Source organism: Oryx dammah, unplaced genomic scaffold (assembly GCF_014754425.2).
Source record: "Oryx dammah isolate SB20612 unplaced genomic scaffold, SCBI_Odam_1.1 HiC_scaffold_12, whole genome shotgun sequence".
Taxonomy (NCBI): Eukaryota; Metazoa; Chordata; class Mammalia; order Artiodactyla; family Bovidae; genus Oryx; species Oryx dammah.
The window spans coordinates 43,770,176-43,795,402 of NW_024070196.1; the positions used below are offsets into that span (position 1 = coordinate 43,770,176).

At 48.5% G+C, this 25,227-nt stretch overlaps 1 protein-coding gene across 5 annotated transcripts; it reads left to right on the forward strand.

The window, feature by feature from the left end:
• Positions 1-271: 271 nt before the first annotated feature.
• On the forward strand, positions 272-25,048 carry CHFR (checkpoint with forkhead and ring finger domains). Of its 5 annotated transcripts, XM_040251502.1 has the most exons (17): positions 272-405; positions 560-703; positions 5,092-5,191; positions 8,385-8,494; positions 9,380-9,439; positions 9,586-9,804; positions 10,187-10,354; positions 12,403-12,559; positions 13,451-13,768; positions 15,570-15,712; positions 16,744-16,860; positions 17,356-17,439; positions 18,217-18,287; positions 19,524-19,611; positions 22,051-22,158; positions 22,598-22,670; positions 23,966-25,048. In XM_040251502.1, exons 2-17 carry the CDS (start codon positions 571-573, stop codon positions 24,006-24,008), a joined length of 1,992 nt encoding a protein of 663 aa, XP_040107436.1. In that variant the 5' UTR covers positions 272-405; positions 560-570; the 3' UTR covers positions 24,009-25,048. The 5 variants fall into 5 exon arrangements, with proteins under 5 accessions (XP_040107436.1, XP_040107435.1, XP_040107438.1 ...); XM_040251501.1 differs by lacking the exon at positions 272-405 and having other exon boundaries at positions 414-703; XM_040251504.1 differs by lacking the exons at positions 272-405; positions 16,744-16,860 and having other exon boundaries at positions 418-703.
• Positions 25,049-25,227: the final 179 nt, after the last annotated feature.

Here is a 25,227-nt window from a genome sequence, read left to right on the forward strand (position 1 = left end):
CGCTTCGCACTTCTCAACGCCATCTGCACTTCCAACGCAGCTTTGGGAATTTGCTTCGGTGCCCAATGCTCGTTACTCTGTCCCCTTTCCGCGTACTTAACATGGGGCTGACTTCAGCTACTTCCGAGATCCGCGAACACCAAGTCGTCCCGGCCAACATCAAAGATGGCCTCCAAGCCCACAACCTATCCTCTGCGCACGCTCCGCTCGCCTCCACGTGTCCACTCTCGATGTCCGTCCCCAAGGTTCCACTCTAGCCGCCGCGTTCAGTGGTTGCCACCGCCCGCCAATCGCAGGGCAAGGACGCCGCGGGCCCCGCCCAGCGGATCAGCTGAGGGATCTGCGATGTCTGTTGACAGCAGCGGTGGCTGCGCGGCCGGTTCCGGGTTCGGCGCGGGGCGGGGGGTAAGCTGGCGACGGGCGCGGGCGTCCGGTGGGACGCTGGGGAGGCTCGCGGTGCGGGCCGCAGCGGTGGGGCGCGGGCGCCGAGGAGGAGCGGCAGGCCGCAGCCTCTGCCCTTGCGGCCCGGGTCTCACCCGACGTTTCCGGGTCTCGTCAGATGTGAATCCGATGGAGCGGCCGGGGGAAGGCGAGCAGCCGCCCCAGCAGAAGCCGTGGGGGAGGCTTCTTCGCCTGGGCGCCGAGGAGGGCGAGCCGCACGTCCTCCTGAGGAAACGGGAGTGGACCATCGGGCGAAGAAGAGGTGCGGGGCGGAGAGCGGGCATGGGAAACGTGGGACGGGCGGGGGACAAGCCTGGGGATGGGTCAGGGCACGGGGGCGGGGACCAGGGACCCGGGATGGGGGTGGGGGACGGGGACCGAAGGATAGAAGCCGGGGGCAGAGGGCGGAAGCCTGGTGATATTAGCAGGGCGAGACCGGGCCCACCAGGCTATGGGAGGCCCCTGGGCGGGGCGCATTCTGCCGTCCAGTTTTTCCAGTGGAATGGGCTTTCGTGTAACAGCTGCCATGTATTCACTTAATGGTCTGCCCAGTCACTTCTGAGTGCTTCATTCAGGTTGTTTAATCCTCACCACAACTTTATGAAGTAGATATAATAATTTATCCCCGGGAATGCAATCTTCTCATGTTTATTACTACCCAAAGCATCTTCTCTAACCTTAATAGAAACGAAATTAGAAAGCAAAGTAGAAGGAACACTGGAAAATCCACAGATATGTGGAAATTAAATAACATTCTTAAAGAAGCAGTGGGTGTAAGAAGAAATCAACAGGGAAATTAGAAAATATCTCGACATAAGTAAAAATATCATATGTGAAGATCGCTCAGTCATGTCCAACTCTTTGCGATCCCATGGACTATATGCATGCATGCTAAGTCGCCTCAGTCGTGTCCGACTCTGTGCGACCCTATGGACAGCAGCCCACAGGATTCTCCAGGCAAGAATACTGGAGTGGGTTGCCATTTCCTTCTCCGCATGGACTATATAGTCCATGGAATTCTCCAGGCCAGAATACTGGAGTGGGTAGCCTTTCCCTTCTCCAGGGGATCTTCCCAACCCAGGGATTGAACCCCGATCTCCCACATTGCAGGAGGATTCTTTACCAGCTGAGCTATCAGGGAAGCCCCAGACTATAATGTACCAAAACTTAGGGGATGCAGATAAGCAGTGCTTAGAGGGAAATTTATAGCTGTAAACAACTACATTAAAAAAGATCTCAAGTCCCAGCTCTTAGAATAGAGTTGCTTAAATAGTTGTTGATTTAATGAAAGGGGAAGCTAAGGACTTGAAGAAAGTCAAACAAGTAGTGAGAGGAAGAGCCCTCATCCTCCGTGCTTACTGCCTCTGCTGCTGCTGCTGTCACTTCAGTCGTGTCCGACTCTGTGCGACCCCATAGATGGCAGCCCACCAGGCTCCCCCGTCCCTGGGATTCTCCAGGCAAGAACGCTGGAGTGGGTTGCCATTTCCTTCTCCAATGCGTGAAAGTGAAGTCGCTCAGTCCTGTACTGCCTCTAGACCTGATAATTTAACCTCCCTTGTAGCTTTGACACTGAGAATGCAGTGCACTGATGAGGCCAACAAAAATATTTTGGTTTTATGTAAATTAATAAATTGTGACTCTGGGAATTCCTTGGTGGTGCAGTGTATGAGACTCTGCACTCCCAATGCATGGGAACTGGAGTTCCATCCCTGGGCAAGGAACTAGATCCCACATGCCGCAATTAAGTTCACAAGATGCAACTTAGACCTAATACAACCAAATAAATAAATAATTTTTTTAAATGAAAATAATACATTGTTTTTCTGACTTTATACTTTAAACAAGAGAGAATGAGAAAAATTACCATTTAAAAGCAAGTATTTTTTGGCTTCATTTTACCCAGTACGATGTACCTGTACCTGTTTTTCTGTCGGGGTCTTCTGGGAGACAGTCTTAAACCCCAGCATCAAGTTGTTATTTTTTTTACAACTTTAAAAATATTTATGGATTATTAGAAACTTTTCAAGATGCATTAATTGGTGTAAATGGATGTTTGATGAAGAGCAGAAGCCCCAGAGACCGCCACCTCCAGGCCCACCATGACACCAGCAGAAGCAGCAGCACCACCACAGTACCGCTTACTTTGGGTTAAAAATTTACATTTCAATGCCTTTGTACCTACTTCATAGGGTCACTGTGAAGATTAAAGAAGCCTGGCTAAGAGTTAGCACTTAACGTTAGCCATTGTTATTATAACACAACACTATAGTATCACTTTACACGTTAATACAAGGAAGCTCCAGTACTTTGGCCACCTGATGGCGAACAATCGACTCATTGGAAAAGACCTTGATGATGGGAAAGATTGAAGGCAAAAGGAGAAGAGGGCAACAGAGGATGAGATGGTTGGACAGCATCACTGATTCAATGGACATGAACTTGGGCAAACTCCAGGAGATAGTGAGGAACAAGGCAGCCTGGTGTGCTGCAGTCCATGGAGTTGCAAAGAGTTGGACATGACTTAGTGACTGAACAACAAAGCAAGGAACATAAATATGTAGTTAAGCTGATTCAGTGAAAGTCCTTTCCTTGAATGTATTAACCTTTTCAGCAAAATGTAGAGTTTAAAAGTCTGCCCAGGCCTCCATAACAAAATACCACAGATCAGGAAGCTTAAACAACAGAAATTTATTTCTTATACTTCTAGAGTCTAGGAAGTCCAAAATCAAGGTGTCAGTTGATTTGTTTCTTGATGAGAACTCTTCTTTCTGGATCACAGAGAGCTGCCTTCTCTTTCTGTCCTCGCATACTGGACCAAGAGACCTGTGGTGTCTCCCTTTTAGAAGTAGTTCAACCCTCTCAGATTAAGGCCCCACCCTAATGATCTTATTTAACTTTATCATCCAGAGTCACTAAATACAGTCTCTAAATACAGTCACTTTAGGGGATAGGGTTTCAGTGTATAATTTGGGGGGGCACACAGGTTATAGAACTTGATTATTTTAAAACTGTTACACACCTGCTATGTAGAAGGCATTATTTTGAGAAAAAGGGAGAGCTGAGTTGATGTGCAGCGGTTGGGCGGGGGGGGCAGGAGTGGGAGTCCTCGCTTTCCCAAAGAGCTCCCCATTCTTGGGGAGTGGCAGAAATGCATACCAGCCATGGCGAGATTAATGAACTGAAAGACAAGTACACAATATTCCAGTTCTCAATTGGAATGCTGATGTTCTGCCATGGAGAAGCCTGTTAAAACCCCACTCCGGTGCCACAGTGACCAGCCTGGCTTTGGGGTTGTGAGACCATCCTGGTGGTTTTGCTCAGTGTAATGGGACAGTCTTGAGCACAGGTGAAATTCACCTCAGATAAATGTAACAAAATGCTTCCCATAATTTGGAGTGTTTGGGCAAATAAGGTTTAAGGATTATGGAAGCATAGTTCACACTTAGTAAAATTTGCCCCTTTTAGGTGTTCAATGAGTTTTGAGAAATAGAGGCACCACTACCATCAAGATACAGAACATTTCTATCACCTCAGAAAGTTCCTGGTGGTTTTTTGGAGTCTGTCCCTGCCCTTTCAACCTCAAATCCTGACACTCACGTATCTGATTTCTACCCCTGTAGTTCTGCCTTTTGCAGAACACCGTCTAAAGCCATCTAAGGGAAATCACACATTATCGCAGCACTGTCTTTGGGTCCAGCTTCTTTCTCTTGGCTGGTGCTTTTGAGGTTCATCCTTGGCAGTTATGTGTATCAAGCGTGTTCCTTTTTATTGCTGGGTGGTGTTCTGCAGTGTGTGTATTAATTCATCACCAGTTGATGGGTACTTGTACTGTACTGCTTCCCACGTTTGGTTATTAAAAATAAAGCTACTGTAGGGAATTCCCTAGCTGTCCAGTGGTTAGGACTGTATGCTTTCACTGCCAAAGGTGTAGACTCAATCCCTGGTTAAGGAACTAAGATCCAACTAGTTGCAGGGCATGGCCCCCAAAACAATAAAATAAAGCTTCTATAAACCTTAGTAGCTATGGTGCAAACCTATCATAGGCAGATTAGTGACTTGGTATTAAAACACTCCTGAAAGCATTTATTCTTTTGATTTTAGGAGAGAACAAAGTATTTGAAGATTTCCCCCTTAGACTTAATGAGAATACAGTAATTGTATTCAGCTATAGATACATCCCTGTTTTGTTTTAAATTTTCTTAAATGTGTACGTGTGCCTGTGATAACTCAGTCATATTTTTGTGACTCTGTCATTGCTTCAATTTTGTGACTATTTATGAAACCTTAGATTACACAGAAGAAATTCAGGACTATAATACTGAAGATATTTAATAAGCCCCTTAGGTATTTCTCAAAGTTCTATAATGCTTATCAGGTTGTCTGCATACATGTGCATATTGTAAAAACGTCGCCATGAAGCTGTTGATGTATAGCTAGAGGTGTTGATGGGGTATATCCTCTGGCTAATGAGGAAGCAGAAAGGTTCAAGACATAGTCCCTTTTCCTTTTGGATTAACACTTAAATGCTTTTTGGGTCTTGACTTAGTGGGTCTTGACTTCTGGTCATGTGATATCATTAAAAGAAGCATAGTGTTGTGCCCAGTACCCACAGTTGTATTCCCCTTCTCTGCACACCCTCCTCTGTTTTAGGTTGTGACCTTTCATTCCCTGGCAATAAATTGGTCTCTGGAGATCACTGTAAAATTACAGTGGATGAAAAATCTGGTCAGGTATCACTGGAAGATACCAGGTAAGCTCTTTCTGAACTTCTTTCCTGTTTCCTCTTTTAGCTTCAGGAATCCAACTTTAGCCAGTGACTGCAGAGAAGAGACAAAGGCCCACTTTCTATAGCTCAGAAGTCTGCTACGGTCTCTGGGTATTGGGAGATATATTTTCTGGCTTCTAGGAATGGGCTACTTAGTGACACTGGTGCCTGTGACAATTCTTGAATGTTTTCAGATTAAAGCAAAAATGTCTCAGAAGTAAGACTTAAAAGGCAGTGATACATTTTGGGTTTTTACAAATATATGCAAGTTCAGTTCAGTCGCTCAGCGGTGTCCGACTCTTTGCGACCCCATGAATCGCAGCATGCCAGGCCTCCCTGTCCATCACCAACTCCCAGAGTTCACTCAGACTCACGTCCTTCGAGTCACTGATGCCATCCAGCCATCTCATCCTCTGTCGTCCCCTTCTCCTCCTGCCTCCAATCCCTCCCAGCATCAGAGTCTTTTCCAATGAGTCAATTCTTCTCATGAGGTGGCCAAAGTACTGGAGTTTCACCTTCAGCATCATTCCTTCCAAAGAAATCCCAGGGCTGATCTCCTTCAGAATGGACTGGCTGGATCTCCTTGCAGTCCAAGGGCTTCTCAAGAGTCTTATGCAAGTTAGGCTTCCCCAAATCAAGAAGTTTCCCTTCCTTTTTTACTATTACACCACATAAGTAGTGTGCGAAAATGAAAAGCTTTTCAAATTGCACTTACCCACTAAAAATATATACATATTTATTTTGTATTAATAGGATTATACTATTATACTGTTGTTGTAATAACCAAAGGCTCAGTGGCTGAAAACAACAGCAATCTGGGATATTATAGGCCTGGGTCCCAAAGTCCAACTCAGGTCTCATTGGCATCAGCTCTTTCTGGAGGCTTTAGAGGAGAAGCTGTCTTCCAGAAGCCACTGCCTCTCTTGGCCGAGGTGGCTGGAGGGGCAGGGGTGTTCCATGCAGAAGGAACAGCAGCTGCAGAGGTCCAGAAACGCCAGCAGGAAGACCCCAATGTCCACACTGGAGAGACCAGACTTTAGTCTGAGAACAGTAAAGAGTCACTAAGGGGTTTAAGCACCCCTTGGAGAAAGAAATGGCAACCCACTCCAGTATTCTTGCCTGGAAAATCCCATGGACGGAGGAGCCTGTAGGCTACAGTCCATGGAGTCGCAGAGTCAGACATGACTGAGTGGCTTCACTTTCACTTTTTAAGCAGAAAAGTGAAATCAGACTTTGGGCTAGAAAGAGCTTGAGGATGGATCTTGAGCCTGGCAGCAGAGCCGTGGCCATGTGAGACAGCTTCACTGGTCTCTGTAAGTGGGCTTTTACTGGGAAGGCAGCGCAGCCTTCCGGGGACCTGCTACCAGCTGCTGAGGACTCGAAACAGAGATGGTGTGACAACACCGCCTGCACTGTTTACTGTCTGGCCCTATACAGAAATCTAGAGTAGTGGAAGCCTGCTCAGAGCCCAGGCTAGAGCCTCTTCCTCACTGGGGGTCATAAGAGTGCAGCCATGGAGTTAGGGCCGAGGTAGACTGAGTGCCCAAAATTGGCTAAGGGGGAGAAGGTTGCTCAGGTGCGCTCCTCCCCCTGGTTGCAGTCTAGTCTCGGTCCACTCAGGAGGACCTCCTCAAGGAGGCGCCTCCTGTCCCGTCTGACTCAGGCTTCTGTCTCTCCCAGTAGTATCCGCTGCCCTCCCATCCAGTAGTGTGGTCCCTGATTTTCTTTTTTAATATTTATTCACTTATTTTAGGCTCTTCTGGGTCTTTGTTACTGTACCAGCCTTCCTCTAGTTGTGGCGAGCACGGGCTACTCCTCCTTACTGTGCATAGGCTTCTCATTGCAGTGGCTTCTTTTGTTGTGGAGCACTGGGCTTCTCCACTTCTGTAGTTTCAGTATGCAGACTCTAGAGACCAGGCTCAGCAGTTGTGGTGCACAGGCTTAGTTGCCCCATGGCATGCAGAATCTTCCTGGACCAGGGATACAACCTGTGTCCCCTGCATTTGCAGACAGACTCTCAACCACTAGACCACCAGGGAAGGCCAAAAGGGTCCCAAAGTCCAACTCAGGTCTCATTGGTGTCAGCTCTTTCTGGAGGCTGTAGAGGAGAAGCAGCTATCTTCTGTGCCAGCTTCCAGCAGCCACTGCCTCCCTTGGCTGAGGTGGCTGGAGGGGCAGGGGTTCCATGCAGAAGGAACAGCAGCTGCAGAGGTCCAGAAGCGCCAGCAGGAATACCCCAATGTCCATGCTGGAGAGACCAGACTTTAGCCTGAGAACAGTAAGGAGTCACTAAGGGGTTTAAGCACCTGATTAACTGGCCCCTGATTAACTGGAGTGGCATCCCAAGCACAGGAATCGCACTGTCTTCCTGTCATCCGTAGTTGTGTGTTGATTTGCTTCTGCCCAGAGCCTGTCTCAGGGCTTCCCTGGTGGCACTAGTGGTAAAGAACCTGCCTGCCAATGCAAGAGACGTAAGAGATGTGAGTTTGATCCCTCGGTCATGAAGATCCCCTGGGGGAAGGCATGGCAACTCCAGTATTCTAGCCTGGGAAATCCCATGGACAGAGGAGCCTGCGAGGCTTCAGCCCACGGGGTTGTACAGAGTCGGACATGACTGAAGCGACTTAGCACACAGAGCTTGTCTCATGGGGGCCGTCGGTGCTCATGTGAGGAATGAACTGAGGGGCTAAGGCTGCTGGAGGGAGGGCTAGGTCTGTGGACAGAGTCTGGTGCAGAAGAGAAGCTGGAAATCAAAGGACATTCTAGGGCTTCACCAGGAGGAGAACATGAGTTTGGAACAGGAAAGACATTCAAACACTTTGACAACATCATTTGGCTGCGAGTGACAGCACAACAGGCAAGGATTTCCTTAAGAGAATTGTAAGGCGGCACAAATGTTTATATTATTCCTATGAGTATTTATCATTTTCAAGGTGATAGGGGCTTCCCTGGTAGTCCAGTGATTAAGACTCCACACTTCAGTGCCGGGGGTGTCAATTCAGTACCTGGTTGGGGAATGAGATCCCATGTGCTGTGCACCGCCACCAAAAACTTTCTTAAATTTTAAAAAAAAAAAAAAATTGGTAATATTGAACTGCTTTCCTACAATTGTAGAAAAGGAAACTTTTAACTCCAAGTTATTTTAAGTAGGATAAATTCCATTTTGTTGTCCCTACAGCGCCAATGGAACTGTCATTAACAAGCTGAAGGTTGTTAAGAGGCAAATTTGCCCTTTACAGACTGGGGATGTCATCTACTTGGTGTACAGGAAGAATGAGCCAGAACACAGTAAGAGGGGGGTTTCTTGGGCTGGACCCACAGGTGAGGTGTGGCAGGGGGCCCTGCAACAGCTGGAAAGCATTTGGGAAGAGGCCTATTGAAGCCAGTATTTCCTGAAAGAATGTTAGCTTACCTGCATCCCTTTTGTGTTTATGTAGATTCTTGGTGTGGGTAGTGTCTGTTTAAGAATGGGAGTGTTGGCCTTGCAGTCTGAGCCCCAGGCATTCTTCAGAAATGCCACCGTGGTCATGAGCCAGGGGTCTCAAAATGGTAGCCAAGGAGAAGTGAGTGAATGGGGAGGGGTGAGCTGACAGAAGAAGACTCCTAAATTGAGAATAAGACTTAGAATGGGGGCTGGAGGCCACAGATGGCTCTGCTCTGGGACACTTGACAGTAGACAGCAGAGGTCAGACAGGATTCCACTGGAGCTTGTCCCAATCTGAGCATCTACATTTGTGGAAGAAGAATGATGCAGGACAGAATTAGGGGAGTCCTTCAAATGGTGCCCCCAAAATAGGAAGAAGGGGGCGGGTGTTCGCTAGGTTGTCCTCAGCATAGTCAAAGCCACCCCTGGCCACACAGAAGGATCTCGTGTCCGCTTCTGGTGGTTTGAAATAAGCAAGGCATAGACTCATCCCTCCTTGTTGCTCTGCTTCCCTTAGTCAGCCTCTTCATGCCAGAAGAGTTTCCTGAGGCTTTTTTGGCTTTGGTTCAGATGTTTTGGATCACTTGCTTTAAATTCCCTTAAACTGGCAGCTGTGGTTATTAGCTGATAAGTCAAAATAGTCAACAAGGACAAAGTGGCTGTGAGGTAGTAGGAGGGAACAGAAGAGAAATGTGAGTTCTCACCTGGCACGTGACTGACAGTGCTCTGATTTGGTTAATTTCTTTCAGACGTGGCATACCTCTATGAATCTCTAAATGAAAAGCAAGGTGTAACACAAGACTCCTTTGGTAAGTGGGATTTTCCAAGAGGAGTGGGTGTGTGTAAAGTGGGTCTGTGTGTTGACTGTCTCCATCAACAGGAATAGTTTGCCTGAGGCGGTGGTGCCCATCTGTGCCCTGACTATATTTTCCTCCTGCTCCTTCTGTGTTCACAGAAGCTAATAAAGAAAATGTGTTCCACGTGACCAAAGATACCTCAGGTGCAGGGCAAGGTGACGATCCTCAGGATCCCCAGGTCCTGCTGTCGTCGCCCGCCACTCAGGTGTGCTTTGAGGAACCACAGCCATCGACGTCCACGTCAGACCTCTTCCCCACGGCCTCTACCTCTTCCATGGAGCCCACCTCTGCAGGCCGAGGGCCTCCCTCCAGCTCCAGTGAGAATGGGGGTCTCGGGGTGGCAGCTACAGTGCTTTCTGTTCACTGTTCCTGCCCTGTGTTGTTACGGAGACAGACAAGCACTGAGGAGTTCAGTGGTGGCGTTAGGCCTCAGGCTGTCAGTAGTAAGGTTTCTGTAGCAGTCGCTGTCTTGTTCCATCCTCAAGAGAAAGCCTGGGAATAGGGAACTATAGCAGTGTGGTTTACAGGTTATGTAATTCATATACTGTAAAAATCACATAGAATGAACCCTTCCAGTTTCCTGGGTTTTTTAACAGCACCTTGTGTCACCTGTGCCTAGTTTGAATTAGTGACACTTCGATCTGCTGTTTCTTCTTCTGAGGCGGGTGAATCAGACTTTCTTGTTTGTCTCTCTCACAGGCTCCAGAGGTGCAGACGTCTCTCCAAAGGGGTGTGGCCCATCTGTGACAAGTGATGAAATCTCCAGCTTCCCTGTGACTCTCCCAAACAGAGAGGGGGCTTCCTTTTCTCTGTCGGAACCCCAGGATCAGGAGGATTTGGAGCCTGTTAAGAAGAGAGTAAAAGCAGGTCAGAATCTTGAGGTTTCATGTAACCTCAGGGCCCAGCAAGACCATCCAATCTGCACCTGTTGGGGCCCCACCGTCTGCCAAAGCCTGAGGATGTTGTCTTAGGCTGACAGCAGATGGCAGCCTGGGCCCTTTCTTTCCGGTTTGTACCATTGGGATTGAACTTTGTTTACTGCCAGGATATGCTATCAGTCTGCAACTGCATTCTTTTTTTTTTGGCTGTGCTGGGTCTTCATTGCTGCACAGGCTTTTCTCTGGTTACAGCAGGCAGGGCTACTCTCTAGTGACATGTGTGCACTTCTCACTGTGGTCGCTTCTCGTTGCAGAGCTCAGGCTCTGGGGCTTGCGGGCTTCAATCGTTGAGGCTCTGAGGCTCCACAGCACAGGCTCAGTAGTTGTAGTGCATGGGCTTAGTTGTTCCATGGTATGGGAGGTCTTCCCAGATCAGGGATCAAACCCATGTCTCCTGCATTAGCAGGCGGGTTTTTTTTTTACCACTGAGCTACCAGGGAAGCCCCTGGAAACCATATTCTCGAGTCGCGACTCTGTCCTAATACAACAGCTAATTTTTAAGAGTATGTTATCTTTAAGTGATAGTTTGAAACTTCACATTAAAGACAATTTAGAGAAAAATCTGTGCTTTAAAAGCCAAAGTTAAAAAGATTGTAAAAAATGTTTGGGAATGTAGTTGGTAGGACAGTAGCTGTAAGGCAGACCTGAGGGCTGCCCGTGGATTGGAGCAGTGTGATGCGAAGGAAGATGGGCCTTAGAAAGAAACTGTATTGCCTAGTGTATTGAGTGGAAAATGAGTTGATTGACCTGGGAAGGGGTGGAATGAATTGGCAACAGATACATAAACAAGTATAAGAATGAAGCCATTTTTAATTATCAGAAATGAAAAATTATATAAGGAAGAAAATTCTAATATGCTATTTGACTGAACAGACTATTTAAGTATAGTAATATACCTACAATATATTGACCCAATAATTGTGTTAGAATAATATTGGGAAGGCTACTCAAAGGGCAAAATCCTTCTCTGTTTTAATGGATATCAGGAAATGATAGCTAAAATCTTCAGCGTAAATGTAGCTTGACAATCCAGAAACACAGTGGCTGGGACCAGAAGAAACAGCTAAAAGACACTGTTAGGCAGGAAGAAAGTCCTTTCCTCAGAGGAGGCGGGGATGGTGAAGATGAGCAGAGGCTGGCGAAGAGGGCTGCTGCTTTTGTTTTCTTTTAAATATTTGATTTTTTAAATCATGTTTCTCTAATAAAAATTAATCTGTGATATAGAAAAATTAAACATGCCAGCCAAAAAGAAAAAGAAAAGATTTTAAGCTCCTGGTAACATTTTTTAAATTTAATTATTTTTTAATTGGAGTATAGTTGCCTTACAACATTACATTAGTTTCTGCTGTGCAGCAATAAGAATCAGCTATACATATACATATATCCCATTCTTCTTGAGCCTCCTTCTCACCCACCCCCCACCCCATCCCACCCATCTGGGTCACCACAGAAGCACCCAGCTGAGCTTCCTGTGCTGCACAGCAGCTTCCCACTAGCTATTTATTTTATATATGATAGTATGTGAAATATGTCAATGCTGCTCTCCCAGTTTGCCCTACCTCTCCTTCCCCCACTGTGTCCACAAGTCTCTCTGGGTCTCTGTCTCTGTTCCTGCCCTGCAAATAGGTTCATCAGTGCTCCTGGTAACACCTGATGGTCTGTATTTTCCAGCACTTCCCTGTATGCATATGAGTCACATTTTTTTATTCAAACAAAAATGACTTCATACACAAATGCTATTTGACAACTGGCCTTTTCTCGTACCTGTGTATCCTGAGTGTCTTTTTATACTATTAACTATTCTAAAACAATACTTAAATATACCAGATTATGAAACTTATTTTGAACCTTCTTAAAAATGTCCTTTGAAATACACAGAGAAAGAGGTCTTCTGTCCACAGTTTAAGACATCTGTAAATCCAAGAGACGTGTTGCCTCCATGGTCATTATGGTCAGAATGTGTCCCTTCCCTTGCAGATGGGGAGCCAGACCTTAACCTGCCCATACTGGTCGCAGACCCAGGCAGAGACCGTCCCGCTGCCTTTGACGTCAGAGCCGAGGCCATGAAACCAGACAAGATGGAGGAGACGCTCACGTGCATCATCTGCCAGGACCTGCTGCACGACTGTGTGAGGTGTGCCCAAGTGGGGTGCTATGGGAGGCCAAGGCTGGGGTGGGCCTTTGGGTCAGGTTGGAGGCTGCACCCACGGAGGGTGCCATAGCCGTTTTCCTTGTACGGCTGACGAGCCGGGAACCAGGCTGGTGACTGAAGCTTCAGAGGAGCCCTAGAGACTGAGGTGCAGTGGCTCTGACCTCGGGTTGGCCTCAGGCGGAGCAGGAGAGCTGCACCGAGGGCGCGGTGTCTCCTGGCAAAGGAAGCTTGGCAGTTAGCATGGAGCGAGCCTCCTAGAATGAAGATCTCTCATTGCTTCTCTGTGGGAACCTGGAATTAGTCTGTCTGAAGTTCAGCTGAAATGCGTGTCCTTTCCACCCACACCCCGTGTCGCTGCTCTTCCTCCCTGGCCCTCCCTAGGGTGCCATGTGACCTCTAGTTTCTTTTTTTTTTTTTTTCCTACTTTCTTGTAGTTGACAGGCACAGAGTTAAAGCAGTTGAGATGGGTGTCATGTTTTTGCAGAGGGACTGTTTCTCTGGCAGGTTTTGGAAGGCAGGTAGCTTCCCCTGGCATTAGCTGAGGATGCAGACCCTGCCAGCAGCAGACCTCACGCATGGTATGGGTGGAATGCCCAGGAAGCACAGGCTCAAGGCCCTGCTGAGGCAAAAGAGCATAGGGTCTGGGGATGGGCAGTTGGCTCATTTTTCTGTTTTGTACCCAAACCTCAGTCTGAGCAGGGCTGGACTGTTTTCCTCCGAGGAAAGAGGCAGCGTGATCCTGGGTCCTTGATCCTCATGCCCCAGGCCAGCCGTGCCCCTGGGGCCCTGGCATCCGAGGGGCTACTGCACTTGCTGGGGAGATGCTTTGCCCAAGAGTGCCCCCAGTTCTCTGAAGCCCATCCGTGCCCTCAGCCTGCAGCCCTGTATGCACACCTTCTGTGCTGCCTGCTACTCGGGCTGGATGGAGCGGTCTGCCCTGTGCCCCACCTGCCGCTGTCCAGTCGAGCGCATCTGTAAAAACCACATCCTCAACAACCTGGTGGAGGCGTACCTGCTGCAGCACCCAGACAAGAGGCGCAGCGAGGAGGATCTGCGCAGCATGGCCGCCAGGAACAAGATAACACAGGACATGCTGCAGCCCAAGGTCAGGAGGGCCTTCTCCGACGAGGAGGGCAGCTCCGAGGACCTGCTGGAGCTGTCAGACGTGGACAGTGAGTCCTCGGACGTTAGGTGAGCCCCTTGGGCCTGGAGCGGGGTGGGTGGCCCAGGTCTAACCTCCCCTTAGGACCAGCTGGCCCAGGCCACTGCTGAGGCGCAACCTGGCAGCCGTGTTGCCTGCCTTGTGCCAAGCACGCCACTCATTCAGGTGACCGTGATGAGGCTTGCTCACTGCCCTGCTTCCTGTGATAGCCTTTTTTCTCTTTTGTTGTGCAGTGGAACATTTATTCTATTTTTTTGTTGTTTATCTGTATTGTTTTCCAGTTTATGAAGATATAACTGACATACAGCCTTATAGAAGTTCAGGGTGTGTAGCATAATGCTTGGGCTTAATTATTGTGAGAGACTGGCCACAGGAAATGATACTTTTGTATTTGCTGAGTCCTCATCAAGTGCCTTGATTCACCAGCTAATACAAATACCACATAAGCACACTCACTCTCCACAGCTTACCTAGTGAACATACATCCTAGAGTATCACTTGAGGTACTTATCATCTGTCAGGGTATTATTACAGAAAAGCCACAGCCACCTGGTAGACAGGATGCAGTCCTAGGAGACCTTATTTTATCGGCTAATGTCTCCTGACTTAGAAGTCCAGGGTATGAATTTTTCTGTTGAGGCCATAATATTTAAAAAGACAAACCCCTACCCCTAGTTTGTCTCTTTTCACAAAATTTAGCACATAATGTTCAAGCAAAAAGAAAATCAAAAATCACTTTTGTGTGAAGTTTTTATTATATATTCATCCATTCATACACATGTGTAGTCATACCTGCTTAATTTTTTTTTTATTAAGAGATTTTTTGTAATATTTTGAAACCTGGGACAAAACCACAGTGCACATTCTGTGTTTACAGTTTAGTCCACATGTTATTTCTTGGAGACAAGCATGTGGAAGTAGGATGTTCATGTCAGGAGTCTCCACGAGAGGATACCTTGCTGTACTTCTGATGTTTGGTCGAGTGCAAGATTGGTGCTCGACAAATGCCCGCCGTTGAGTGCAGGTGGCGGCACTCCCCGGCGTGTGTGGAGGAATCCCAGTGATCCCTGAGACACTCAGGGTCTTGGGACAGGCAGGTAACTTATTCCCATTTACGTATTTTTCTTACAAACATGGCTGAGTGTCTTTTCAGCGTTGCTGCCTTTTCTAGTCATGTCTTGCCTGTCCTTCCCATGGGTGCCAGGCTCAGGCAGGCATCCTCTGACTGAGACCAGAGGAGAGTCTACATGTGCCTTTCCTGCAGATTATGTTTTACCATCTGCAGGTTTGAAGGCTCAGCTGAGGAGCATACAGCTGAAAGGTGCTGTGGACAGCGGCATCCAGCCCTGTGAATTTTCAGATTTTAACGAGGGGAAGGGTGTGCACTGGGTGGCGTCAGACCTGCAAGAGCGCATCCTGCCCAGTGTGGGAACAGGAAGGCTCCACTCCAGGGGATGGCTTAGGGGGTCAAGGGGCAGGCAGGAGATGTCTCCAGACCCCAGGCGTGTCTGAGGGAGAGAGCTCTGGAGAAGTATGGGAAAAGGAGGCTGGGAGGTGGCAGGGAGTAGAGCCTGCTGACTGCTGCTGTGCAGGGTGAGTGTACGGGGCTGGGGGGTGCTGGAGGGCAGCTGTCCTTCCCCTTTGCACGCACCAGGTCCAGCAGCTGATGCAGAGCTGAGACGTGGAGGCGGGACGAGGCCCATGAGCTGGGGTCTGGGTCTGGGTCTTGGCTTGTCATTCGGGCTGAGGCCGTTGTCGCTACCCTCAGCCTCACACACCAGCCAGAGCAGGTGTCATCTCATCCCCCCGAGCTCTGTGCTTTCCTTGCAGCCAGCCATCCATCGTGTGCAGACAGTGCCCTGAGTACCGCAGGCAGGTGGGGCAGCCCCTTCCCTACCCAGGGCCCGGCAGCGAGCCAGGGGCACCGCAGGCCCCCGGGGATGCACCGTCCACGTCCACCAGCGTCACAGCAGGTGAGATGGCCACTCTTTCCTTGCTGTCCTGACCGCTCCGGGTGTGGGTGGTGCTTCTGCTGGCTCTTCTCTGCTCAGATAGCTTGTTGCTTTTCGTGACCTGTTTTGAGCTAAGAAACCAGATAATCAGGTTTATTTGTGGATCTCTGCTCTTGAACACACAGTCCTGATTCTGACACTTACCCTTCCCCACCCCTCCCCGCTACTGCCTTGGGGCAGTCAGCATGCCCTGGGATGCTTGCCAGAGCTGAAGTGACCATCACACATGGGCCCCTCCGGTGAGGGACTGGCCTCTTTCCAGCAACAGGACGTGATGTTACCAGAGCCTCCCTGAACTGTCTGTTCGCTGCCCATTTCAGTGGGCGAGTTCCTAGGTGCCATTAAGAAAGGGACAATAAACATGTGGACTGTGGTTTGTGGCCCTACACTGTAGGGCCTGGCCTCGTTGCCACTGTCAGCCTGAGCCTGTCTAGAGGCCACTGACCTCAGGATTGTGACCCAGAGCCACATTCTTAACCATCTGCCGTATGTGCTGTGCCATGGCTTTCGGGGGTGTCCTTGTAGGCCCTTGTGGGTGGGGATGGCCAGGGTGTTGTGTGGAAGGCCCTGTTGTGACCATGGTGAGTACACAGAGCCTCATGTGGTGCATGAGTGACCAGGGGCCAGGCCACATTGACACAGCTCCTGGGGCAGAGTTAGCCAGCAGAGACTAGAGAAATCACTACTGTTTTATGATCTGTGCTTCCTTTACAGGAAATACTAGAAAACCTTCAAGTGGCCTTTGAAATCTTGCTCCAACTACTGAACCAAAAGCTAGCTTCGGTCACTTTTCCATCTATTAAACCTTTTAGTTTGAGTGGTAGACCGTCGCTTGGCTGGTAGCAAAATTGGCCTGAGATCTGTCCAGGTTTTCTTGTAGGTCTGTGTCCTCATGCGTATCTTGTAGCTGCCCCTCTAGGTGTGGGCTGAGCCGCTCGTGCTGCTGCTCCGGTGCTGGCAGCACCAGCCTGAGCAGGCTGTCTGTTCCACAGCCCAGGACTACGTGTGCGCCCTGCAAGGAAGCCACGCCATATGCACCTGCTGCTTCCAGCCCATGCCCGACCGGAGAGCAGAGCGCGAGCGGGACCCCCGCATTGCCCCCCAGCAGTGTGAGTGAGGGTGTGGGTGTGTGTGTACACCATCCGCCCGGGGCCCCTCCCCACCTCAGAGCCACTCCTATGTGTCCTTCCAGCCTGGGAAGCACTGTTGAGTTAAAGATACAGTTCTGTGTTTTCCACCTGTGTCATCAGGTATCTCTGCAGGACTGTGTTGATAATCTCTCTTTGGTCACCAGTTGATATCTACCCCTGTCATACACACAGGGGGCTCTCTTTCTAGATCCTGTATCTGACACATCACCCCAGTAGTTCTCCAGTGTCTCATTTTATTCTGTTCTGTTGGCTGCATAGTTTGTTGGATCTCAGTTCCCAGAGCAAGGATTGAACCCGGTCCAAGGTGTCATTTTAAAATCTAACAGCTGAACTGTACGTCACATTAACAGTTTCTAGATGGTGGTGAAAATCGAGCTTGTCATTTATTTAATGGTTACATGAGCTTCCTCCTCGCCATGTTGTGTGACTGGTGTGTGTCCTCTGTGTCCACAGGTGCCATCTGCCTGCAGCCCTTCTGCCACCTATACTGGGGCTGTGCCCGGACCGGCTGCCTTGGCTGCCTGGCCCCGTTCTGCGGTAATGCTGGCCCTATCACCGATCACCACCACCTTTCCTTGTTCGCTTGGTGTACTTAAGGCCAGTGGTGGGCTGGCTGTGTGCCTGAGCAGGGAAAGGCCACATTGGTCGCCATGAATTAGCTACCTTTTCCTGGAGGTCTGCATGGGTTTGCAAGTTTCAGTGAGTGTTGGCTCCAAGACAGCAATAACAACAACAGGGGAACTCTGAGTCGTGCATAAGGACCACCCCCACTAAAAACACATGTCTGGACTTCACAACCCCAGACCAGGGGCTATGCAGATTGGACCATTTCTGGGGGGCGTGGAATAGAATGCCTTTTACTTTTTCTCTGTTTGCAATTATACTTCATCACAGAACTTTTTTTTTTTAATTAAACTTTCTATTTCATTATGGGATATAGCTGATTAATAAACAATGTGATAGTTTCAGGTGAACAGCAAAGGAACTCAGCTGTACATATACATGCATCCTTTCTCCCCCAAACTCCTCTCTCATCCAGGCTGCCATATAACATTGAGCAGAGTTCCCTGTGCTATACTGTAGGTCCTTGTTGGTTATCCATTCTAGATACAGCAGTGTGTACATGTCCATCCCAAACTCCTTAACTATCACGTCCCCCATCCTTCCCCCACCACGCCCATGACCATAAGGTCACATAACTTTTCATTCTTTATAGAATCCATAGTGAACGAAATTTGGTTATCCTGTCAGGTGAACAGTGCTTTCATAAAGTGCATATGAAATGGGTAATGCTGCTTCCCTCCATCCCAGCAGAACTCAACCTGGGTGACCGGTGTCTGGATGGGGTGCTGAGCAACAACAACTACGAGTCGGACGTCCTGAAGGTACAGGCCAGGTGGAGGCCAGTGGGAGGCCTCCCGGGACTGTCCAGTGTTGTGACTCTGCATGTTGTGACTCTGCATGTCTGTTTATCCCTGTATCCCCCCAGATAGGTATTCCTCCCTGCCCTTCACACTGAGAAGCCACAGGAATTGTGTTACATAGTTCTAGCTCCTGCTCAGCCTGTCCAGGGCAGGCATGGGGAGCGGCTAGCCCTTGGGTGGAACCAGGACTGCCCAGTGGCCCTCTTCATGCATTTTAGGAGGCAGCTGGCTCTTAGAACTTCAGGGTTTAACATGCACATGTGTCGCTTGCCAGGGGTCTTCCCTTCACCCCAATTATGTGTGGTATGACACCCCCAGGGCAAGGCCCTTCTCATCTGAACAGCACCTCCTCTACCCCACTGCTCTCTGGCTAGGTATTCACAGGCACGCTCTTGTAGGTTTACACAGCGAGAACCAAGCAGCTCCATGTATCTTGAGGGCAGGCCCACCCAGATGTAGACCCTGGCTTCCTTGTCACATGGTCGTGGGCCACACTGTGGCCGCTCAGGCTACAATTAGGTCTCACTGCTCCTATGCTATAGGAATGTCTTTGCAGAATTTCAGAGAGTGCCGACTCTTACACTTGAGGTTCTAAAGCTAGCCTGCCCTTTGAGACTGAGAAGCTCCTTGGTCGAAAAGTTTGTGCTGTGCTGCGTGGGTGTGATACCATGTCTGTCCCAGGCCTCCCAGCTGAACTCATGGAAGCAGGTCCCCTAACTTTATGCAACGCTCACCCTCTGCAAGTGCCCACGACACTTGTGTGTTTTGGCTCTACCCACCTTCCAGGGCCTTTTATGAAATGTCAGCCCTCTTTGCCATTTGTTATATGTTCTTTTTGTTTGTTTTTATATTTATGTATTTATTGGCCAGGCTTTTCTCTGGTTGCAGAGACCAAGGGTTACTCTCTAGTTGCACTGCATGGGCTTCCTGTTGCCGTGGCTTCTCTTGTTGCAGAGCACGGGCTGTAGAGTGTGGGGCTTCAGTAGTTACAGCACATGGGCTCTGTAGTTATGGCCCTATGGGCTCAGCTGCCATGCAGCATGCCGGACCTTCCCAGACCAGGAATCAAACCAGTGTCCCCCCACATTGCATGGCGAACTCTCAATCACTGGACCACCAGAGAAGTTCCCTCTTTGCCATTTTAGTGTTTCCTTCTCCAAGCTCATGTTTCTTTTCTTGCCCATTCCCCTGTTACAGAATTACCTGGCCACCAGGGGTTTGACATGGAAAAACATGTTGACTGAGAGCCTCGGAGCTCTGCAGAGGGGAGTATTCCTGCTGTCTGGTAAGCCTTGTTGTGCCTACTTGCCCCCCACTGATGGTGGTGTTTTCCAGGGGCACCTCTGCCTCTGTCAAATGGTCCCTCCTGCCTGTCCACACACTGGCAGCATTGCTTGTTGGCTTTCCCATGTTCACTCCTGCAACCTCTGCCCACCCTGGCAGAGACAGACAGAAAGGTCCTTATACTTTGAGATTTCTTTTTCTTGTTGGGTTTGAGTCGACATGACATGTTCCAGAATCTTTTCTCATACAGGGGAGGGAAGGAGCACAGCTAGCGAGGTGCTGGCCCCACCACTGGTCAGCATTGACATTCTGGGGCTGGTTGTCAGGGTCTTTGCTGGCCTGTCCCTCAGTGCATCAGGTGACTCAGCGAAGGCTTACCCTCTCTCCCAGGGACACCTAGTGCTTTGTGAAGTGTGAACTTTTGTCATAATGGAGGGTGCAAAAAAATCAGTGAGTGATTTTTTTCCCCTAACATAAATTATTATCAAAGACTTGAAAGGTACTAAGTTATTTTGTCTCACAGACACATTATAGTGAGTATCTTGAGTTTTCTCTGTTGGGACAACTCTATGTGGTTGGATCTTAACTTCTTTTGCTTTTTAATGGCTATTTTTATAAGAATGATGTGGTTCACAAAGAAAACATTAAGTGATACAAGAAAGTCTGAAGGATAAAGTGAAAATCATTGGAAATTCCACCACCTAAGATATACCCAGTCATAATACTTTGATAGCCACCTTCTAAATCTTTGTACCCATGTGTGTGCATCATTTTCATAAATGAGATCCTGCCAGATATGCTTTTAATAACCTATTCACTCAACAGTATATCTTGGGCTCTTCCTACGTCAACAAAGATCTATGCTTTGATTTGTTTTAGTTATTACTTAGCATTCTGATACCATCGTTCATTTAGCCATTTCGTTATTAAAGGGTATTTAAGTTCTTTCCAGCTTTTCACTGTTTGAACCACCATTGAAGCTGTCAAGCATGCAATCCTGTAGGTTTCACAATCAGTCCCCGTCCCCGTGCCACCCCTCCGCCCGAAAAAACACAGTTGTCCCCTAGGATAATAAACAGGACTACTGTCACTGGTTAGCATGGTTGAGGCATGTCCTGGGGCCTGAGTGCCAGCATCCCCTAAGCCTGTCAGCTGAATGTTTGCCCTCTCAGTTCAGTTCAGTCGCTCAGTCGTGTCTGACTCTTTGCAACCCCAGGAATCGCAGCACATCAGGCCTCCCTGTCCATCACCAACCCCCAGAGTTCACCCAAACTCATGTCCATCGAGTTGGTGATGCCACCCAGCCATCTCATCCTCTGTTGTCCCCTTCTCCTCCTGCCTCCAATCCCTCCCAGCATCAGAGTCTTTTCCAGTGAGTCAGCTCTTCGCATGAGGTGGCCAAAGTATTGGAGTTTCACCTTTAGCGTCAGTCCTTCCAGTGAACACCCAGGACTGATCTCCTTCAGAATGGACTGGTTGGATCTCCTTGCGGTCCAAGGGACTCTCAAGAGTCTTCTCCAACACCACAGTTCAAAAGCATCAATTCTTGGGTGCTCAGCTTTCTTCACAGTCCAACTCTCACATTCACACATGATCTCTGAAAAAACCATAGCCTTGACTAGATGGACCTTTGTTGGCAAAGCATGTCTCTGCTTTTGAATATGCTATCTAGGTTGGTCATAACTTTGCTTCCAAGGAGTAAGCGTCTTTTAATTTCATGGTTGCAGTCACCATCTGCAGTGATTTTGGAGCCCAAAAACTAAAGTCTGACACTGTTTCCACTGTTTCCCCATCTATTTCCCATGAAGTGATGGGACTAGACGCCATGATCTCTAGGTTGTAAATATGAAAGAGGCAAACGGTAGGATATTTTATCTGCCATGTTTAATGATAAATGAAATTGAAAATCTTTTTCTTATATGGGACATATATATGCTTGTCTGTGTCCTTGGTTCATTTTTGGACTTGGGAGATTATTTGTGTGATATCTTTGTTAATTAAGGGTACAGTATATTGTCATTTGTGTTAAAAATGACTTTTTTTTATAAAAAAGTCCTCTACTATTTCATTAGTATTTCTCCTTTGTTATATGTGTTCCCATTGTGATATGTAAACTAGAGGCAGTCGCATTTACAAATCCCTTCCTTTGTGCCATTTGGTTTTCATGTCATAGTTAGAAATAGCTCAAGAGAAGAATATTAGATTGTTCTAAATATTTAAATTTTTAATCTAGACGGAATGATTTTGCTATAAGGAAATAAGTTGGCATCTAGGTTGGTTTTGCTCTTGTTTTCCAAATGTCCAGCCCTCTGTCTCACCCTGTCTATGGATCAGTGCATTAGTTCCCCAGCAGCGTGCAAGCCACGTCTGTTCTGCTATGCTGGAAACATGATGCTACCCACTGGCGGGCTGTGCCTGTAAGAGGCTGTGTTCCTTCCAGATTACAGAATCACCGGGAACACCGTGCTGTGCTACTGCTGTGGCCTGCGGAGCTTCCGCGAGCTCACCTACCAGTATCGGCAGAACATTCCTGCTTCTGAGCTACCAGGTGAGGAACCACCTGGCCCCTTCCTGGCCCACAGTTCAGTTCTGCTTGCGTGGGCTCCCACAGTCTCTTGCAATAGTTCAGTACCCTGTGTGGGCCTTTACTCTGAGTTCACAGCAGGGCCAGGGACACAGCCTGGTGGGTGAGGGCACAAAGGCCACGCTTGTCTCAAGTGCTCCTTGCCTGGTGCCTGCACAGGCTCTGGATCGGGTGAGGTGGGTTCTTGAAACAAGATGGCAACTGGAGTCATCTCATTTCTAAACTGGATTTTCAATTAAAGATTTTTTTTTTTTCCTTTCCTGGAGAACAAGGAAGTGAGCTATGAAGTGGGACAAAGCATTGTGTGTCTCAGCTGCAGTGTCTCTTTGGGTCTCAGCTTAAATTCACTAGGCCAAGTCTGTAGACATGTGCATGACATGTGTTCGTTTTTTTCTCTTCCCAGCGGCCGTCACATCCCGTCCTGATTGCTATTGGGGCCGCAACTGCCGCACTCAGGTGAAGGCCCACCACGCAATGTGAGTGTGCAGGCAGGGTGGGGGCTGGGCAGGGCTGGAGAAGTGAGTGCAGAAAGGCAAACAAACCCACGGTTTCCTAACAGGAATTGCTTTTCTTTAAATCTTTTGGCCATGTTGATTTTGAAGCTTTTAGGAGAAGGAAATGGCAACCCACTCCAGAGTTCTTACCTGGAGAATCCCAGGGATAGGGGCGCCTGGTGGGCTGCCATCTATGGGGTCGCACAGAGTCGGACATGACTGAAGCGACTTAGCAGCAGCAGCAGCAGCAGGGATGTTCATGAAGTAGTCAGTTCTCTATTTAAAAATATACTAATTCATTAATAATTGTCATGCTTTTATAAAGTCACGTAGTATATAAAAAAGTCATCATCACTTAGAAATTCTGCTCTTCTGTTATGTCATTTCATGAAATGTTTGCCCATACACATTCATCTCCTTCTCCACCTCCACGTCCCCAGCCCACACGTTCGGGGCTGGGCACTTTGTGAATCGGGGGTTGTGGTCCCAAGTCACAGCCATGTGCACGTCGCCCTGCACCTGGAACCACCTGTGGTGATGTGATGGCTAGAGCTCTCCCTGGGGGTTTCCCACGGGGTCTTTAGAGGCTGTTCGTGTTGACATTCATGTCACCACGCGCGGTCGCCCTTAGGAGTAGATCGGCCTCTGCTTTGAAGCCATGAGGAAAGTGATCGCATAAGTCAGTTTCATGGATTGATGCTGTTTGCGGTGACTGTGATCCCAAACAGCCATTTGAGGTTCAAATTAAAGAAATTGGTTAAAAGAGTCATCATGAGGACTCAAGTAAAGGCAGCCACCTGAGGGAGTGATTCTGTAAAATAAAAATCTTGATTTGTATTTGAGCATAAACTGTGTGGAAGAGATCATTTTATTCTAAGAGATTTCGCTAGTAACAGGCTAACCTGTCTCTATTAAAATGTGGGGAAGAGGGGCAGCAAAGGCACCCTCGTCTTCTCAGAGAGGAGGTCACCCACGGTACCTTGGGGATGCTAACGAGGCACAGGTCTGAGTTTCTGGAAATTACCCAAATGTGCCACTTATATTTTACATTTAGAAGGAGGGGTCACAAAGGAGTCAGACATGACTTAGAGACTAAACAACAACAAAGAGGGTTGCATTTGGGGTTAGTGTGTTTGCTGTATGAGAAACATGCCCTTGCAAACCCCCAAGCACAGGATCACTGTCTCCTGTAGTTCCTTTGGGTGCAAGTACAGAATTCCTTTACTGAATGCATCTGTGATGCCCTCTCGTATGATTTGACTGTTCTCTCCCCACAGGAAATTCAATCACATCTGTGAACAGACGAGGTTCAAGAACTGAGCATCCAGGGAGGCACCGTGATGGCTCAGGAGTGTTGGCAGTCAGTGACACGCATCTCAGAAAATACTGAAAACAGACATTTTAAGGGCATTTCACAGTCCCCCGTCCCCCCCCCCGCCCCGCCCCACGGGGGCCTGGGGTCTCGGCATAGGGCACTCTGGTGTGACCTTTCTTTTGTGGAGCAAGACCCTCTCGGCGAGAACCCCCACCTGTGGCACCCAGAGCCCTGGGGCCGGAACAAGAGCCATCAGCCATCCCCTGTGTATCTGTCCCACAACCACAGTCAAAGCAGAAGTCTCTCTTCAAGAAGAGTGTCCTGGGAGAGGAAGGGGAGTTTGTCAGAAACACTGTGCTGTGAGGAAAGGGAGCACAATTTTCCAGCCACGGGACGCACAGCGGCTCACGTGTGTGTTTTCATAGCTTCGGTGCTCATCTCCTAATGAGATTTAAATATCACAAACTGTAGCACAAATGATATAGTTTATATTTACAAATTGACTAAAATCGGAGACACTGATATTTGAAAGAATAAGCATATGTTCCTGTTTATGAAAAAAAATCATTAGACATCCAGGACTCCCCAGCGTCAAGGGCATGTTTGGGTCACTAACACATGGGCTCCTCCTCGGCACAACTGCAGCCCACCAAGCCGTCCGCCTTCTTCAATACTCCCAGCCTCGGGGCTGGGGTGGCCTGGGGCCAGGCTGCAGGTTGTCCCTGGTGACGCCCCAGCCCATCTGGAACAGCCCCTTCCTGCCAATAGGTTCTGCGAGTCCTTAGCCTTTCCTCCTGCGTTGGGTTTGCCGTGTCATCTGGAATAATACTTGAAATTTTGTTGTTTAAAAAAAAAATTTTTTTTTTTTATCATTTGTTAAAGCCACCCGTTTGTTTGCAAAATTGTACTTTTTTGCTTCTTCTCAGGAATACGATTTTCAACTTTGTCTCGCTCTTGATACAGACTCTGAGAAGCAGTGCTCTGGGGAAGAAGGCCTCCTTCCCGCATTCTAATAAACACGCTGTGTCTGTTTCTCTCCCCGGCACCTTCGTCTGTGTTGATTGTGATACCCTTCCTTTGGTAGGACCGCCTGCAGAGGTCACTGGTTACCTGCTTAACTAGCAGAGAGTGCCCCGGGTGGGGGGACAGGGGGCCGCTGCACTCATTAGCCTCACCAGCCCTGCAGGTGTAGGTGGCCTGGGGCCAGGGCCAGGTCTGAACAAT